At 45.1% G+C, this 19,287-nt stretch overlaps 1 protein-coding gene across 2 annotated transcripts; it reads right to left on the bottom strand.

Annotated features, from left to right (window-relative positions):
• Positions 1-1,114: 1,114 nt before the first annotated feature.
• On the bottom strand, positions 1,115-17,369 carry haus7 (HAUS augmin-like complex, subunit 7). 2 transcript variants are annotated; one of them, XM_071349430.1, is made up of 9 exons: positions 17,234-17,369; positions 16,727-16,842; positions 15,382-15,449; positions 12,573-12,634; positions 12,201-12,394; positions 10,733-10,847; positions 5,739-5,945; positions 5,384-5,540; positions 1,115-2,240 (listed from the first exon to the last, which is right to left on the bottom strand). In XM_071349430.1, the coding sequence occupies exons 1-9, from the start codon at positions 17,288-17,290 to the stop codon at positions 2,179-2,181; spliced, it is 1,038 nt and encodes a 345-aa protein (XP_071205531.1). In that variant the 5' UTR covers positions 17,291-17,369; the 3' UTR covers positions 1,115-2,178. The 2 variants fall into 2 exon arrangements, with proteins under 2 accessions (XP_071205531.1, XP_071205532.1); XM_071349431.1 differs by having other exon boundaries at positions 5,429-5,540.
• Between the last annotated feature and the right edge of the window lie 1,918 nt (positions 17,370-19,287).

The raw sequence follows: 19,287 nt of genomic DNA, 5'->3' as shown, positions 1-19,287 counted from the left end.
TAATCCTAGTAAAGAATCCCTGTTTTAGGTCAGTTAGGATCACCACTTTATTTTAAGAATGTGAAATGTCAGAATAATATTAGAGAATGATTGATTTATTTCAGCTTTTATTTCTTTCATCACATTCTCAGTGGGTCAGAAGTTTACATACACTCAATTAGTATTTGGTAGCATTGCCTTTAAATTGTTTAACTTGGGTCAAACGTTTCAGGTAGCCTTCCACAATAAGTTGGGTGAATTTTGGCCCTTTCCTCCTGACAGAGCTGGTGTAACTGAGTCAGGTTTGTAGGCCTGCTCGCACAAGCTTTTTCAGTTCTGCCCACAAATTTTCTATGGGATTGAGGTCAGGGCTTTGTGATGGCCACTCCAATACATTGACTTTGTTGTCCTTAAGCCATTTTGCCACAACTTTGGAAGTATGCTTGGGGTCATTGTCCATTTGGAAGACCCATCTGCGACCAAGCATAAACTTCCTGACTGATGTCTTGATGTTGCTTCAATATATCAACATCAATTTCCTCTTCATGATGCCATCTATTTTGTGAAGTGCACCAGTCCCTCCTGCAGAAAAGCACCCCCACAACATGATGCTGCCACCCCTGTGCTTCACGGTTGGGATGGTGAACCATGGCTTCAAACTGGCCACTCTACCATAAAGGCCTGATTGGTTGAGTCTGCAGAGATGGTTGTCCTTCTGGAAGTTTCTCCCATCTCCACAGAGGAACTCTGTCAGAGTGACCATCGGGTTCTTGATCACCTCTCTGACCAAGGCCCTTCTCCCCCGATTGCTGTTTGGCCGGGCAGCCAGCTCTAGGAAGAGTCTTGGTGGTTCCAAACTTCTTCCATTTAAGAATGATGGAGGCCACTGTGTTCTTGGGGACTTTCAATGTTGCAGAAATGTTTTGGTACCCTTCCCCAGATCTGTGCCTCGGCACAATCCTGTCTCGGAGCTCTACGACAATTTCTTCAACCTCATGGCTTGGTTTTTGCTCTGACATGCACTGTTGACTGTGGGACCTTATATAGACAGGTGTGTACCTTTCCAAATCATGTCCAATCAATTGAATTTACCACAGGTGGATTCTAATCAAGTTGTAGAAACATCTCAAGGATGATCAATGGAAACAGGATGCACCTGAGATTTTAATAAATTTGCAAACTTTCTTAAAACCTGTTTTTGCTTCATCATATTGAGTTGATGTTTAAAAAAAAAAACATTTTAATCCATTTTAGATTAAGGCTGTAACGTAACCAAACGTGGAAAAAGTCAAGGGGTCTGAATACTTTCCAAAATGCACGGTATGTACACGTCCATTCATTTCCAAACTGGTACCGGGGGGGACCTTCAGACTAGTCTTGTGACCGTCCTAGAGAATAACAGTACGTGTTGGTGAGAGTCTTTCCATAGAGGTTATATTAGTGCCAAACTGTTCACACTCTACAGATGTTTTCGTGAGACCCATTTCCTGGGCTGACAAACACAGCTCAACTTCTAGTGTGAGTGGGATGGGTGTGGCTTTGTGACTATGAGCACTTGAACAGCCACTCACCGATTTGACAGCGCCAATGCAGTCACACCTCCGACATATCGTATATGTATAAATGGGACTTCAGAAACTAGCCGCCTGTATTGACCTTTGGTGAATCCAGGTTAGTCTCATTGAGATAACATTTTTTTTTCAAGAGACCCGGTGCAACCAAGAGAGGAGGGGCGAAATAATGTTTATCACATATATCACACACACTAACAACTTACAGACAACATAAAAACATGTCTGCAGTTCTGGTGTTGAGAAAGCAGAACATATTATTACCAAAACATATTTGACGTAGCGTATCGCTGCTGAATGTCCCAAATGGCACCCTATATAGTGCACTACTTTGGATCAGGGCCCTATGACACCCTATTCCCTATATAGTGCACTCCTATTAAAACATTTACAACAACAGTGATTTGAAATGTATTGAAACATTTTTAAACACTAAGATGGGAACATGGAAAGCTAGATAATGATCTGCTCTAGTAACAGTTACACAGTTAGCACTGATACCAGAACAATCTCAGCATTGAAAGGCAGGAAAGTTAACACTGATGCTAGCATGTGATGATCATGGAGAGTTAGCAGTAGCAAGCTAATAGTTGTCTGTAGAGTTCAGGGTTCGGTTAGCGGTAGCTTGCTAGCCGTGGTGAAGAGAAAGGAACTCTGTGTATCTCTTGGTAAGGTCCTCCAACTGGGTGGCTGAAACACAACACACAAACACAGTCAACTTCAATAGCAATATACAGTTGAAGTCGGAAGTTTACAGAAACTTAGGTTGGAGTCATTAAAAGTCGTTTTTCAACCACTTCACAAATTTATTGTTAACAAACTAGTTTTGGCAAGTTGGTTAGGACATCTACTTTGTGCATGACAAGCCATTTTTCCAACAATTGTTAACAGACAGATTATTTCACTGTATCACAATTCCAGTGGGTCAGAAGTTTACATACACTAAGTTGACTGTGCCTTTAAACAGCTTGGAAAATTCCAGAAAATGATGTCATGGCTTTAGAAGCTTCTGATAGGCTAATTGACATCATTTGAGTCAATTGTAGGTGTACCTGTGGATGTATTTCAAGGCATACCTTCAAAATCAGTGCCTCTTTGCTTGACATCATGGGAAAATCAAAAGAAATCAGCCAAGACCCCAGAAAAAAATTGTAGACTTCCACAAGTCTGGTTCATCCTTGGGAGAAATATCCAAATGCCTGAAGGTAACACGTTCATCTGTACAAATAATAGTACGCAAGTATAAACACCATGGGAACAGGCAGCCGTCATACCGCTCAGGAAGGAGACGCGTTCTGTCTCCTAGAGATGAACGTACTTTGGTGAGAAAAGTACAAATCAATCCCAGAACAGCAGCAAAGGACCTTGTGAAGATGCTGGAGGAAACAGGTACAAAAGTATCTATATCCACAGTAAAACGAGTCCTATATCGACTTAACCTGAAACGCCACTCAGCAAGAAGCCACTGCTACAAAACCGCCATAAAAAAGCCAGACTACGGTTTGCAACTGCACATGGGGACAAAGATCGTACTTTTTGGAGAAATGTCCTCTGGTCGGATGAAACAAAAATAGAACTGTTTGGCCATAATGACCATCGTTATGTTTGTAGGAAAAAGGGGGAGGCTTGCAATCCGAAGAACACCATCCCAACCGTGAAGCATGGGGGTGGCAGCATCATGTTGTGGGGGTGCTTTGCTGCAGGAGGGACTGGTGCACTTCACAAAATCGATGGCTTCATGAGGTAGGAAAATGATGTGGATATATTGAAGCAACATTTCAAGACATCAGTCAGGAAGTTAAAGCTTGGTTGCAAATGGGTCTTCCAAATGGACAATGACCCCAAGCATACTTCCAAAGTTGTGGCAAAATGGCTTAAGGACAACAAAGTCAAGGTATTGGAGTGGCCATCACAAAGCTCTGACCTCAAACCTACAGAAAATTTGTGGGCAGAACTGAAAAAGCGTGTGCGAGCAAGGAGGCCTACAAACCTGACTCAGTTACACCAGCTCTGTCAGGAGGAATGGGCCACAATTCACCCAACTTATTGTGGGAAGCTTGTGGAAGGCTACCAGAAACATTTGACCCAAGTTAAACAATTTAAAAGGCAATGTTACCAAATACTAATTGAGTGTATGTAAACTTCTGAGCCACTGGGAATGTGATGAAAGAAATAAAAGCAGAAATAAATCATTCTCTCTACTATTATTCTGACATTTCACATTCTTAAAATAAAGTGGTGATCCTAACTGACCTAAAACAGGGAATTTTTACGAGGATTAAATGTCAGGAATGGTGAAAAACTGAGTTTAAATGTATTTGGCTAAGGTGTATGTAAACGTCCGACTTCAACTGTATATACACACACACAGTACAAGTTTGGACACACCTACTCATTCCAGGGTTTTTCTCTATTTTGACTATTTTCTACATTGTAGAATAATAGTGAAGACATCAAAACTATGAAATAACACATATGGAACCATGTAGTAACCAAATAGCCACCCTTTGCCTTGATGACAGCTTTGCACACTCTTGGTATTCTCTCAACCAGCTTCATGAGGTAGTCACTTGGAATGCATTTCAATTAACAGGTGTGCCTTGTTAAAAGTTAATTTGTGGAATTTATTTTTCCTTCTTAATGCATTTGAGCGAATCAGTTGTGTTGTGACAAGGTAGGGGTGGTGTACAGAAGATGTCCCTATTTGGTAAAAGACTAAGTTCATATTATGGCTAGAACAACTCAAATAACATATTCAGTCTGTCTACAAACAGGCTCTCAAAGTGCTTGATAGGAAGCCCAATAGCCATCATCACTGTTACATCCTCAGAAAGCATGAGCTCCTGAGTTGGGAAAATCTTGTGCAATACACCGACGCATGTCTTGTATTCAAGATCCTAAATGACCTGGCTCCCCCTCTACTCAGTACTTTTGTGAAACAGAAAACCCAAACATATGGCAGCAGATCCACAAGGTCTGCCATGAGAGGTGACTGTATAGTTCCCTTAAGGAAAAGCACCTTTAGTAAATCCGCTTTCTCTGAGAGCTTCCCATGTCTGGAATACACTGCCATCAGACACACATAACTGCACCACATATCACACTTTCACAAAATGCACAAAGACATGGATAAAGGTCAATCAGATTTGTGAACATAATCCCTAGCTGTGTATTGCTGCTTTCCATGTTGTCTGTGAGGTGTGGAAACACTTTGTTGCTTTTATGGATTTTGTCTTGCTGCTTTTTGTCCTATGTTGCTCTGTCTGTATGCTACGTCTTGCTTGTCCTATGTTGCTCTGTCTGTATGCTACGTCTTGCTTGTCCTATGTTGCTCTGTCTGTATGCTACGTCTTGCTTGTCCTATGTTGCTCTGCGTGTGCTCACTGCTCAATGATTGTCTGTATTGTAATTGTTTTTAATAACCTGCCCAGGGACTGCGGTTGAAAATTAGCCGGCTGGCTAAAACCGGCACTTTTACTGAAACGTTGATTAATGTGCACTGTCCCTGTACAAATAAAATAAACTCAAACTCAAGCCAAGAGAAACAGCAGTTCACATCATGGCATAGTTCTGTGTAACTGTGCCTTGAAATTCTAAAAAAATATATTTAAAAAAAATCACTGAGTGTCACCTGTACACACCTCCACTTTTTTGGTTACATGATTCCATATGTGTTATTTCATAGTTTTGATGTCTCATTCTACAAGGTAGAAAATAGTAAAAATAAAGAAAAACCCTGGAATGAGAAGGTGTTCTAAAACTTTTGACTGGTACTGTATGTATAATATGGCAAAGTTGTTTGTGAAGGCCAGGGTCTGTGTGTTTATACTCACAGAGGGTGTGTTTGTGAAGGCCAGGGTCTGTGTGTTTATACTCACAGAGGGTGTGTTTGTGTCCGTGGCTCCAGTAGCAAGGGTCTGAGTGTACCTCATTCACCGTGTCAGACAGACAGACAGACACCTCTGATACCTGCCGCAGGACCTCCAGCTCCTAGAGAGAGAGAGACATTTTGTAGAATATATTTTTTAATAACTTAGCTTGCATCGAATGCAACTCGCTAGTTCAAACAGAGAGGGATGCTAACGCTTTCTATGTATTAATAATTAAACACACACAAAGGGAGAGCGAGGACTGCTATGAAAACAGTCAGTCCTCAGAGGAACACAGAAACAATGTGTGTGTGCATACCGTGTTGCAGGCGGTGAGCAGCCTATGGACAGTGCTGAAGATGTGTGTGTGTGATCTGAGGCTGGGAGGGTCTCTGCAGCAGTAGGATCTGAAGTCCGTGTCGTACACACGGCTGAACACACTCATCATCTGGGTCAGATCAGACACAGCTACACGTAACGCGCACACAGAGAACCGGCCGGCCTCCTCACCACGCAGGAACAAACACTGGGAGAGGAAATTATGCTTTTATTCAAAAGTGTTTTACAAGTTACATTTAGATTTTAGAAGAGGTCCTATACAGAGCAACAAGAGGTACTGAGCCTTCAGAAAGTATTCACACCCGGTGACTTTTTCCACGTTGTGTTACAGCCTGAATTTAACATGGATGACATTGATGTTGTGATCTACACACAATACAACAATGTCACAGTGGAATTGTTTTTTTTTTTAGACATGTCTACAAATTTCTACAAAATGAAAAGCTGAAATGTCTTGAGTCAATAAGTATTCAAACCCTTTGTTATGGAAAGCCTAACTATACTGAACAAAACTATAAAAAACACAACGTGAAGTGTTGGTCTCATGTTTCATGATCTGACATAAAAGATCACAGACATGTTCCATACACACAAAAAGTTTATTCCCCTCACAAATGTGTTTACATCCCTGTTAGTGAGCATTTCTCCTTTGCCAAGATAATCAATCCACCTGACAGGCGTGGCATATCAAGAAGCTGACTAAACAGCATGATCATTACACAGGTGCACCTTGTGCTGGGGACAATAAAAGGCCACTCTAAAATGTACAGTTGTCACACAACACAATGCCACAGATGTCTCAAGCCTCGAGGGAGCGTAGAATTGGCATGCTGGACTGCAGGAATGTCCACCATAGCTGTTACAGTAGAATTGAATGTTAATTTCTCTACCATAAGCCACCTCCAACGTTGTTTTAGAGAATTTGGCAGTATGTCCAATCAGCCTCATAACCGCAGACCACGCCAGCCCAGGACCTTCACATCCGGTTTCTTCACAGACCAGCCACCCAGACAGCTGATGAAACTGTGGGTTTGTACAACCAAAGAAATGCTGCACAAACTGGCAGAAACCTGCGTGCTCGTTGTCCTCACCAGGGTCTTGACTTGACTGCAGTTCAGCGTCGTAACAGACTTCAGTGGGTAAATGCCCACCTTCGATGGCCACTGGCATGCTGGAGAAGTGTGCTCTTCAGGGATGAATCCCTGTTTTAACTGTACCGGGCAGACGGTGTGTGTGTGGGCGAATGGTTTGCTGATGTCATCGTTGTGAACAGAGTGCCCCATGGTTGCAGTGGGGTTATGGTATGGGCAGGGATAAGCTACGGACAACAAACACAATTGCATTTTAAATCGATGACCATTTGAATGCACAGAGAAAACGTGACGAGATCCTGGTGCCCATTCATCCACCGCCATCACCTCATGTTTCAGCATGATAATGCACGACCCCATGTCGCAAGGATCTGTACACAATTCCTGGAAGCTGAAAATGTATGGCTGCATACTCACCATGGGATGCTCTGGATCGACGTGTACGACAGCGTGTTCCAGTTCCCGCCAATATCCTATCAACTTCGCACAGCCATTGAAGAGGAGTGGGACAACATTCCACAGGCCACAATCAACAGCCTGATCAACTCTGTGTGAAGGAGATGTGTCACGCTGCATGAGGCAAAACCAGATACTGACTGGTTTTCTGATCCACACCCCTACTAAAAATTAAAAAGGTATCTGTGACCAACAGATGCATATCTGTATTCCCAGTCATGTGAAATCAATAGATTGGGGCCTAATTAATGTATTTAAATTGACTGATTTCCTCATATGAACTGTAACTCAGTAAAATATTTTATATTGCTGCATGTTGCGTTTATATTTTTGTTCAGTGAAAGTTCAGGAGTAAAAGTGTGCTTAACAAGTCACATAATAAGTTGTATGGACTCACTCTGTGGGCAATAATGGTGGTTAACATGATTTATGAATGACTACCTCATCTCTGTACCCCACACATACAGATCATTGGAAGGTTCCTCAGTCGAGAAGTGAATTTCAAACACAGATTCAACCACAAAGACACAGGGAGGTTTCCATTGCCTTGCAAAGGGCTGCTATTGGTCGATGGGTAAAAATAAAAAGGCAGACATTGAATATCCCTTTGAGTATGGTGAAGTTATTATTACACTTTGGATGGTGTATCAATGCACCCAGTCACTACAAAGATACAGGTGTCTCTTCCTAACTCAGTTGCCGGAGAGGAAGGAAACCACACAGGGAATTCACCATGAGGCCAATGGTGACTTTAAAACAGAGTTTAAGAACTGTGATATAACTGAGGATGAATCAACAAGGTTGTAGTTACTCCACAATACTAACCTAAATGACAGAGTGAAAAGGAAGCCTGTACAGAATAAAAATATTCCAAACATGCATCCTGCACTAAAGTAAAACTGTAAAAAAAATTGCGAAGAGATTAACTTAACTTTATGTCCTGAATACAAAGTGTTATGTTTGGGGGCAAATCCAACACATCACATCATTGAGTACCACTCTTCATATCAAGCATGGTGGTGGCTGCATCATGTTATGGGTATGCTTGTCATCGGCAAGGACTAGGGAGTTTTTTAGGATAAAAATAAACGGAATAGAGCTACGCACTGGCAAAATCCTAGAGGAAAACCTGGTTCAGTCTGCTTTCCAACAGACACTGGGAGATGAATTCACCTTTCAGCAGGACAATAACCTACAACACAAGGTCAAATCTACACTGGAGTTGCTTACCAAGATAACATTGAATGTTGCTATGGCAAAATTTGAAAATGGCTGCCTAGCAATGATCAATAACTTCAGAGCTTGAATCATTTTTTCAATAATTATGTGCAAATATTGTACAATCCAGGTGTGCAAAGCTTTTAGAGACTTACACCTGTAATCGCTGCCAAAGGTGATTCTAACATGTATTGACTCAGGGGTGTGAATACTTATGTAAATCAGATTTCTGTATTTCATTTTCAATCAATTTGAAAACATTTCTAAAAACATGTTTCCATTGTCAATATGGGGTATTGTGATGTCATTATGGGGTATTGTGATGTCATTATGGGGTATTCTATTTCAACTCTATTTAATACATTTTGAATCCAGGCTGTAAAATGTGGAATAAGTCGAGGGGTATGAATACTGTCTGAAGGCTCTGTAGGTAAAACAATCATTCACCTCCATAATTATTGACACTCTCGATAAAAATAAGCAAAAAATAAATGATTTTTTACATGTATAAAATAAATACAAAATACTGAGCTACACTGCATGCTCAGAAAAATGGTAAGACTTTACATTTCATACTATACACAGTGAAAGATTTTGTTTAAACAAAATTAAAGTATTAAAGACTCAGTACTGGTATCACGACAGACTCAGTACTGGTATCACGACAGACTCAGTACTGGTATCACGACAGACTCAGTACTGGTATCACGACAGACTCAGTACTGGTATCACGACAGACTCAGTACTGGTATCACGACAGACTCAGTACTGGTATCACGACAGACTCAGTACTGGTATCACGACAGACTCAGTACTGGTATCACGACAGACTCAGTACTGGTATCACGACAGACTCAGTACTGGTATCACGACAGACTCAGTACTGGTATCACGACAGACTCAGTACTGGTATCACGACAGACTCAGTACTGGTATCACGACAGACTCAGTACTGGTATCACGACAGACTCAGTACTGGTATCACGACAGACTCAGTACTGGTATCACGACAGACTCAGTACTGGTATCACGACAGACTCAGTACTGGTATCACGACAGACTCAGTACTGGTATCACGACAGACTCAGTACTGGTATCACGACAGACTCAGTACTGGTATCACGACAGACTCAGTACTGGTATCACGACAGACTCAGTACTGGTATCACGACAGACTCAGTACTGGTATCACGACAGACTCAGTACTGGTATCACGACAGACTCAGTACTGGTATCATGACAGACTCAGTACTGGTATCATGACAGACTCAGTACTGGTATCATTACAAGGGGAGGGAACACAAAGCATTAAAAACAGGTGCCAATGTAGACACCTATCCTCAGATACATGTCTCCCCATCCGTACCAGGGGTGCCAATGTAGACACCTATCCTCAGATACATTTCTCCCCATCCATACCAGGGGTGCCAATGTAGACACCTATCCTCAGATACATTTCTCCCCCATCCGTACCAGGGGTGCCAATGTAGACACCTATCCTCAGATACATTTCTCCCCATCCGTACCAGGGGTGCCAATGTAGACACCTATCCTCAGATACATTTCTCCCCATCCGTACCAGGGGTGCCAATGTAGACACCTATCCTCAGATACATTTCTCCCCATCTGTACCAGGGGTGCCAATGTAGACACCTATCCTCAGATACATTTCTCCCCATCCGTACCAGGGGTGCCAATGTAGACACCTATCCTCAGATACATGTCTCCCCATCCGTACCAGGGGTGCCAATGTAGACACCTATCCTCAGATACATGTCTCCCCATCTGTACCAGGGGTGCCAATGTAGACACCTATCCTCAGATACATTTCTCCCCCATCCGTACCAGGGGTGCCAATGTAGACACCTATCCTCAGATACATTTCTCCCCCATCCGTACCAGGGGTGCCAATGTAGACACCTATCCTCAGATACATTTCTCCCCCATCCGTACCAGGGGTGCCAATGTAGACACCTATCCTCAGATACATTTCTCCCCCATCCGTACCAGGGGTGCCAATGTAGACACCTATCCTCAGATACATTTCTCCCCATCCGTACCAGGGGTGCCAATGTAGACACCTATCCTCAGATACATTTCTCCCCATCCGTACCAGGGGTGCCAATAATTTGGGAGGTGACCGCATGTCATTACAACTTCTCTCCTGGATTACATCACAGACACACACTCACCTGAGACACACACTCACCTGGTCGTGCAGCTGTTCCAGAGCGGCGTGAGTGGACTCCAGCAGGGCTGTGACACCAGCAACCTCCTCGCCCCTCGGCCTGCTGGGTAGTGACCTCTGACCCTTCCTGGCACCCCTGGAGAGAGGTCAGGTGAGTTAGTACTGGGCCGGAACTAAAACCTGTCCTGATGTCAGAGGGCCAGGGGGTGAGAGTGTACCTGATGTCAGAGGGCCAGGGGGTGAGAGTGTACTTGATGTCAGAGGGCCAGGGGGTGAGAGTGTACCTGATGTCAGAGGGCCAGGGGGTGAGAGTGTACCTGATGTCAGAGGGCCAGGGGGTGAGAGTGTACCTGATGTCAGAGGGCCAGGGGTTGAGAGTGTACCTGATGTCAGAGGGCCAGGGGGTGAGAGTGTACCTGATGTCAGAGGGCCAGGGGGTGAGAGTGTACCTGATGTCAGAGGGCCAGGGGGTGAGAGTGTACCTGATGTCAGAGGGCCAGGGGGTGAGAGTGTACCTGATGTCAGAGGGCCAGGGGGTGAGAGTGTACCTGATGTCAGAGGGCCAGGGGGTGAGAGTGTACCTGATGTCAGAGGGCCAGGGGTTGAGAGTGTACCTGATGTCAGAGGGCCAGAGTGTACCTGATGTCAGAGGGCCAGGGGGTGAGAGTGTACCTGATGTCAGAGGGCCAGGGGGTGAGAGTGTACTTGATGTCAGAGGGCCAGGGGGTGAGAGTGTACCTGATGTCAGAGGGCCAGGGGGTGAGAGTGTACCTGATGTCAGAGGGCCAGGGGGTGAGAGTGTACCTGATGTCAGAGGGCCAGGGGTTGAGAGTGTACCTGATGTCAGAGGGCCAGGGGGTGAGAGTGTACCTGATGTCAGAGGGCCAGGGGGTGAGAGTGTACCTGATGTCAGAGGGCCAGGGGGTGAGAGTGTACCTGATGTCAGAGGGCCAGGGGGTGAGAGTGTACCTGATGTCAGAGGGCCAGGGGGTGAGAGTGTACCTGATGTCAGAGGGCCAGGGGGTGAGAGTGTACCTGATGTCAGAGGGCCAGGGGGTGAGAGTGTACCTGATGTCAGAGGGCCAGGGGGTGAGAGTGTACCTGATGTCAGAGGGCCAGGGGGTGAGAGTGTACCTGATGTCAGAGGGCCAGGGGGTGAGAGTGTACCTGATGTCAGAGGGCCAGGGGGTGAGAGTGTACCTGATGTCAGAGGGCCAGGGGTTGAGAGTGTACCTGATGTCAGAGGGCCAGAGTGTACCTGATGTCAGAGGGCCAGGGGGTGAGAGTGTACCTGATGTCAGAGGGCCAGGGGGTGAGAGTGTACCTGATGTCAGAGGGCCAGGGGGTGAGAGTGTACCTGATGTCAGAGGGCCAGGGGGTGAGAGTGTACCTGATGTCAGAGGGCCAGGGGGTGAGAGTGTACCTGATGTCAGAGGGCCAGGGGTTGAGAGTGTACCTGATGTCAGAGGGCCAGGGGGTGAGAGTGTACCTGATGTCAGAGGGCCAGGGGTTGAGAGTAGGGGTGAGAGCGTGTGTCAGGTGAGGCAGAGCTTCAGGACAGAAGAGTTCCTTCAGTAGGCCCTCTCCTTCGGCCCTGCTGTCCCCACTAGGCCCCACGGAGCCAGGCACTAAAGTTAGCAGCTGCTCCAGGAAACACAGCTGGCGCAGGGGGCAGGCCCGGCCCTGAGGAGGGGAAGAAGACAGCCTGTTAGAATATATAGCAGAATAATATACCGTTTATACGTTACATATGAACTGCAAGATGGAAACATTTCTGTTGGACACAAAATAACACTCAAAGTAAAACATCAGAATTTAAAATTCACATCCCTCTCCTTTTTCCCTCCTCCCTCCTTCATACCGTGATCAGGTCCAGGTCATCTGTTCTACACAGCATCATCTCCTGGCCAAACACTGCCAGCCCTAGATGAGACAGGGGGGGGGGGGGGGGGGGGGGTAGAGAGAGAGGGGGGGGGGGTAGAGAGAGAGAGAGAAAGAGAGGGGTAGAGAGAGAGAGAGAAAGGTAGAGAGAGAGAGGGGGGGGGGGGTAGAGAGAGAGAGAGGGGAGTAGAGAAAGAGAGGGGTAGAGAGAGAGAGAGGGGGGAGAGAGGGGTAGAGAGAGGGGGGTAGAGAGAGAGAGGAGAGAGGGGTAGAGTGAGAGAGAGAGAGGGGGGGTAGAGAGCGAGAGAGGGGAATAGAGGAAGAGAGGGGTAGAGAGACAGAGAGAGAGGGGGGGGGGTAGAGAGCGAGAGAGGGGAATAGAGGAAGAGAGGGGTAGAGAGACAGAGAGAGAGACAGATTAGGTTACAATAAATATTGATGTTAACCGGTATGTAAGCAAAAGTTGACAGTGAACCTGGAACATCTCCTTATTGTGGTCCAGACCATCTGGAGGACATGATGTACAGGACACAGTGAACATCTCCTTATTGTGGTCCAGACCATCTGGAGGACATGATGTACAGGACACAGTGAACATCTCCTTATTGTGGTCCAGACCATCTGGAGGACATGATGTACAGGACACAGTGAACATCTCCTTATTGTGGTCCAGACCATCTGGAGGACATGATGTACAGGACACAGTGAACATCTCCTTATTGTGGTCCAGACCATCTGGAGGACATGATGTACAGGACACAGTGAACATCTCCTTATTGTGGTCCACACCATCTGGAGGACATGATGTACAGGACACAGTGAACATCTCCTTATTGTGGTCCAGACCATCTGGAGGACATGATGTACAGGACACAGTGAACATCTCCTTATTGTGGTCCACACCATCTGGAGGACATGATGTACAGGACACAGTGAACATCTCCTTATTGTGGTCCACACCATCTGGAGGACATGATGTACAGGACACAGTGAACATCTCCTTATTGTGGTCCAGACCATCTGGAGGACATGATGTACAGGACACAGTGAACATCTCCTTATTGTGGTCCACACCATCTGGAGGACATGATGTACAGGACACAGTGAACATCTCCTTATTGTGGTCCACACCATCTGGAGGACATGATGTACAGGACACAGTGAACATCTCCTTATTGTGGTCCACACCATCTGGAGGACATGATGTACAGGACACAGTGAACATCTCCTTATTGTGGTCCAGACCATCTGGAGGACATGATGTACAGGACACAGTGAACATCTCCTTATTGTGGTCCACACCATCTGGAGGACATGATGTACAGGACACAGTGAACATCTCCTTATTGTGGTCCACACCATCTGGAGGACATGATGTACAGGACACAGTGAACATCTCCTTATTGTGGTCCAGACCATCTGGAGGACATGATGTACAGGACACAGTGAACATCTCCTTATTGTGGTCCAGACCATCTGGAGGACATGATGTACAGGACACAGTGAACATCTCCTTATTGTGGTCCAGACCATCTGGAGGACATGATGTACAGGACACAGTGAACATCTCCTTATTGTGGTCCAGACCATCTGGAGGACATGATGTACAGGACACAGTGAACATCTCCTTATTGTGGTCCAGACCATCTGGAGGACATGATGTACAGGACACAGTGAACATCTCCTTATTGTGGTCCACACCATCTGGAGGACATGATGTACAGGACACAGTGAACATCTCCTTATTGTGGTCCACACCATCTGGAGGAGATGATGTACAGGACACAGTGAACATCTCCTTATTGTGGTCCAGACCATCTGGAGGACATGATGTACAGGACACAGTGAACATCTCCTTATTGTGGTCCACACCATCTGGAGGACATGATGTACAGGACACAGTGAACATCTCCTTATTGTGGTCCAGACCATCTGGAGGACATGATGTACAGGACACAGTGAACATCTCCTTATTGTGGTCCACACCATCTGGAGGACATGATGTACAGGACACAGTGAACATCTCCTTATTGTGGTCCAGACCATCTGGAGGACATGATGTACAGGACACAGTGAACATCTCCTTATTGTGGTCCACACCATCTGGAGGACATGATGTACAGGACACAGTGAACATCTCCTTATTGTGGTCCAGACCACCTGGAGGACATGATGTACAGGACACAGTGAACATCTCCTTATTGTGGTCCACACCATCTGGAGGACATGATGTACAGGACACAGTGAACATCTCCTTATTGTGGTCCACACCATCTGGAGGACATGATGTACAGGACACAGTGAACATCTCCTTATTGTGGTCCACACCATCTGGAGGACATGATGTACAGGACACAGTGAACATCTCCTTATTGTGGTCCAGACCACCTGGAGGACATGATGTACAGGACACAGTGAACATCTCCTTATTGTGGTCCAGACCATCTGGAGGACATGATGTACAGGACACAGTGAACATCTCCTTATTGTGGTCCAGACCACCTGGAGGACATGATGTACAGGACACAGTGAACATCTCCTTATTGTGGTCCACACCATCTGGAGGACATGATGTACAGGACACAGTGAACATCTCCTTATTGTGGTCCAGACCATCTGGAGGACATGATGTACAGGACACAGTGAACATCTCCTTATTGTGGTCCACACCATCTGGAGGACATGATGTACAGGACACACTTTTTCACACTGCCCACTAACTCTAGTCATTCTGACATATCAACATTAGCTGGAAATCAACAGGAATTTACCCAGACATGTATATTTACCTTGGCTGAGGGAGTTTGGGTCTTTAGATCTGAGTGAGGACAGTTTCTTACTGAGAGATGGACAGATGCTGCAGAGAGGGAGAGACAGACAGAGAGATCAGCCCACTTTAAACATGAACACTCACTTTGTCCACCAGGAGAAAGTATATCAGTTTGGTGCCGGCGTCCACTCACTCACGCCCCCCCCCACCTGCCGGCGTCCACTCACTCACGCCCCCCCCCACCTGCCCGCGTCCACTCACGCCCCCCCCCACCTGCCCGCGTCCACTCACGCCCCCCCCCCACCTGCCCGCGTCCACTTTTTTTTATTTTTTTTATTTCACCTTTATTTAACCAGGTAGGCTAGTTGAGAACAAGTTCTCATTTGCAACTGCGACCTGGCCAAGATAAAGCATAGCAGTGTGAACAGACAACACAGAGTTACACATGGAGTAAACAATAAACAAGTCAATAACATGGTAGAAAAAAGAGAATCTATATACAATGTGTGCAAAAGGCATGAGGTAGGCAATAAATCGAATAATTACAATTTAGCAGATTAACACTGGAGTGATAAATCATCAGATGATCATGTGCAAGAAGAGATACTGGTGTGCAAAAGAGCAGAAAAGTAAATAAATAAAAGCAGTATGGGGGGTGAGGTAGGTAAATTGGGTGGGTAGTTTACAGATGGACTATGTACAGCTGCAGCGATCGGTTAGCTGCTCGGATAGCAGATTTTTAAAGTTGTTGAGGGAGATAAAAGTCTCCAACTTCAGAGATTTTTGCAATTCGTTCCAGTCGCAGGCAGCAGAGAACTGGAAGGAAAGGCGTCCAAATGAGGTTTTAGCTTTAGGGATGATCAGTGAGATACACCTGCTGGAGCGCGTGTTGCGGGTGGGTGTAGCCATCGTGACCAGTGAACTGAGATAAGGCGGCACTTTACCTAGCATAGCCTTGTAGATGACCTGGAGCCAGTGGGTCTGACGACGAACATGTAGCGAGGGCCAGCCGACTAGGGCATACAGGTCGCAGTGGTGGGTCGTATAAGGTGCTTTAGTAACAAAACGAATGGCACTGTGATAAACTGCATCCAGTTTGCTGAGTAGAGTATTGGAAGCTATTTTGTAGATGACATCGCCGAAGTCGAGGATCGGTAGGATAGTCAGTTTTACTAGGGTAAGTTTGGCGGCGTGAGTGAAGGAGGCTTTGTTGCGGAATAGAAAGACGATTCTTGATTTGATTTTGGATTGGAGATGTTTGATATGAGTCTGGAAGGAGAGTTTGCAGTCTAGCCAGACACCTAGGTACTTATAGATGTCCACATATTCTAGGTCGGAACCGTCAGTGCACTACTATGTGTTACCTGCTACAGATCCATGCCAGTATGTCGGTGCGGTGTTGAGATGGAGTACACAGTAGTTCCTGCATACTGTCAGCCTCACGCAGATATAGACCTTCCACCAGGGAACATGACAGGGTCTGTGTACACACACACACACACACACACACACACACACACACACACACACACATATATATATATATATATATATATATATATATATATATATATATAGAAAGCGAGAGACAATCTACCTCACATGACAAAAACATGCCAAGTACTTTGTTAGCTAACTTACACTAGTAGTTCTCATCTCTACATGGTCGTATCATTGGCTCGCTAGGCTAGTTACAAACGTTGGCCTTTGTTTACAGCCGTTAGTTAACGTTAGCCAGTTAGCTAGCTGGTGATCATTGTCCTTCACGAGGAAAAGTGCCATTCAACTTTGCTACAGTTTAGCTGACAGTATAACGGTTAATTTTTAAATTATAGCAGAAGTGATTGCCGTATGTTAATTAGAGTATTTACCTGTAGAGTAGCGTAAACATGTTGGGACAGTCGGTGTTCTTTCGAAGTACCCGCCATCTTCCTGCTGGGAGAGTCAGAGCGGAAGTGACGTAGGGTTATCGCGGTCGTCAGTAGTTACCATAGAAACAAAGTCTTTATTTTTGCAAAACCCCGCCTATTTCTACAATTTATCTTCTTAAAATCTGATTTTTAACCTAACCTAACCCTACCCTTAAACCTAACTTTAACCACACTGCTAACCGTATGCCTAACCGTAACCTTAAATTAAGACCAAAAAGCAAATACATTTGTACGATACCGTCAAATTTGACTTTGTGGCATTGGTAACTAGTGACAAGCAGTTATCTCAGCAGAGGGATAGTGCTGCCGCCTGCTGTTAAAGAGAAGGTACTGGACCTAATCCACAGAATTAGGAATTGGAATACTAGAATTAAGCAAAATGGCCAGTATACCACGGCTAAGGGCTGTTCTTAACCACGATGCATTGCGGAGTGCCTGGACACAGCCCTTAGCCGTGGTATATTGGCCATATACCACAAACCCCCGATATGCCTTATTGCTATTATAAACTGGTTACCAACATAATTAGAGCAGTAAAAATACACGTTTTGTCATACCCGTGGTTTCCGGTCTGATATACCACGGCTGTCAGCCAATCAGCATTCAGGGCTCGAACCCAGTTTATAATGGACATTAATCTTCTCATGGAAGGTATAGCTAGAGTTGCCTCAGGAATTCTCAATCACTACAATGATTGTAGATAACCACTTCTGGTCTTCAATAATTTACTGGACTACAGGCTTTTGAAGACCATCTGAAGCATTATAAACAGGAGACAAGGACCACATTTGTCGTAAACGAAAAGGATAAATCGTGTGGACAAAAGGGTGAGTTTGAATTTGATCAAGGATTGATATTAATCTAGGTCGTTAGTAAACTCAACTCTGTTGACTAGCGTTAGATAGCTAGCTAAGTAGACAGACGTGTGATCCCGGAGACATAATTTTTAGATCGGCAGGTAAGGGTGCTCTCGAGCGGCTAGATGTTCTTTACCATTCGGCAATCAGATTTGCCACCAATGCTCCTTATAGGACACATCACTGCACTCTATAGTCCTCTGTAAACTGGTCATCTCTGTAAAACCCGTTGCAAGACCCACTGGTTGATGCTTTTTTATAAAACCCTCTTAGGGATATTTGAGATATCTACTGCAGCCCTCATCCTCCACATACAACACCCATTATGCCAGTCACAGTCTGTTAAAGGTCCCCAATGCACACACATCCCTGGGTCGCTCGTCTTTTTAGTTCGCTGCAGCTAGCGACCGGAACGAGCTGCAACAAACACTCAAACTGGACCGTTTTATCTCAATCTCTTCATTCAAAGACAATCATGGACACTTACTGACAGTTGTGGTGCTTTGTGTGCTTTGTGTGATGCATTTTTGTCTCTACCTTCTTGCCCTTTGTGCTGTTGTCTGTGCCCAATAATGTTTTTACCATGTTTTGTGCTGCTGCCATGTTCTTGTTATGTTGTGTTGCTGCCATGCTATGTTGTGGTCTAGGTATCTCTTTATGTTGTGTTGTCTCTCTTGTTATGATGTGTGTTTTGTCCTATATTTATATATATATATATATTATTTTTAATCCCAGCCCCCGTCCCCGCAGGAGGCCTTTTGTGTTTTGGTACGCCGTCATTGTAAAGAAGAATTTGTTCTTAACTGACTTGCCTAGTTAAATAAAGGTTAAATAAAAAAAAGATGTAAAAAAAACCTAGGATTCCGTACCACTGACTGTATTACGGGGGCTGAGTGCCTGGCTTGTTGCACTTGGACGGGGCCATATTGTCTCTTGATCCCCCTGTTCCAGTCTCCAGTGTTTATACTTAAGTTTATTGGTCAGCTTGTCTCATCTGGTGTACTGTGTCTTATCTGATGTACCTAAACATGCTCCCACTAACACCCTTATCTTGTCCTGTTTTATGATGTGGCTGGCCCAATAATACCTGGACGTGCTGCTGATCCTGGACTGCGGCTAAGGACCACACTACCCACC

The sequence above is a fragment of the Salvelinus alpinus genome, chromosome 17 (genome assembly GCF_045679555.1).
Source record: "Salvelinus alpinus chromosome 17, SLU_Salpinus.1, whole genome shotgun sequence".
Classification (NCBI taxonomy): domain Eukaryota; kingdom Metazoa; phylum Chordata; class Actinopteri; order Salmoniformes; family Salmonidae; genus Salvelinus; species Salvelinus alpinus.
Note: the sequence above shows the minus strand (reverse complement) of the source record. Positions and strands in the feature narration are given on the sequence as shown.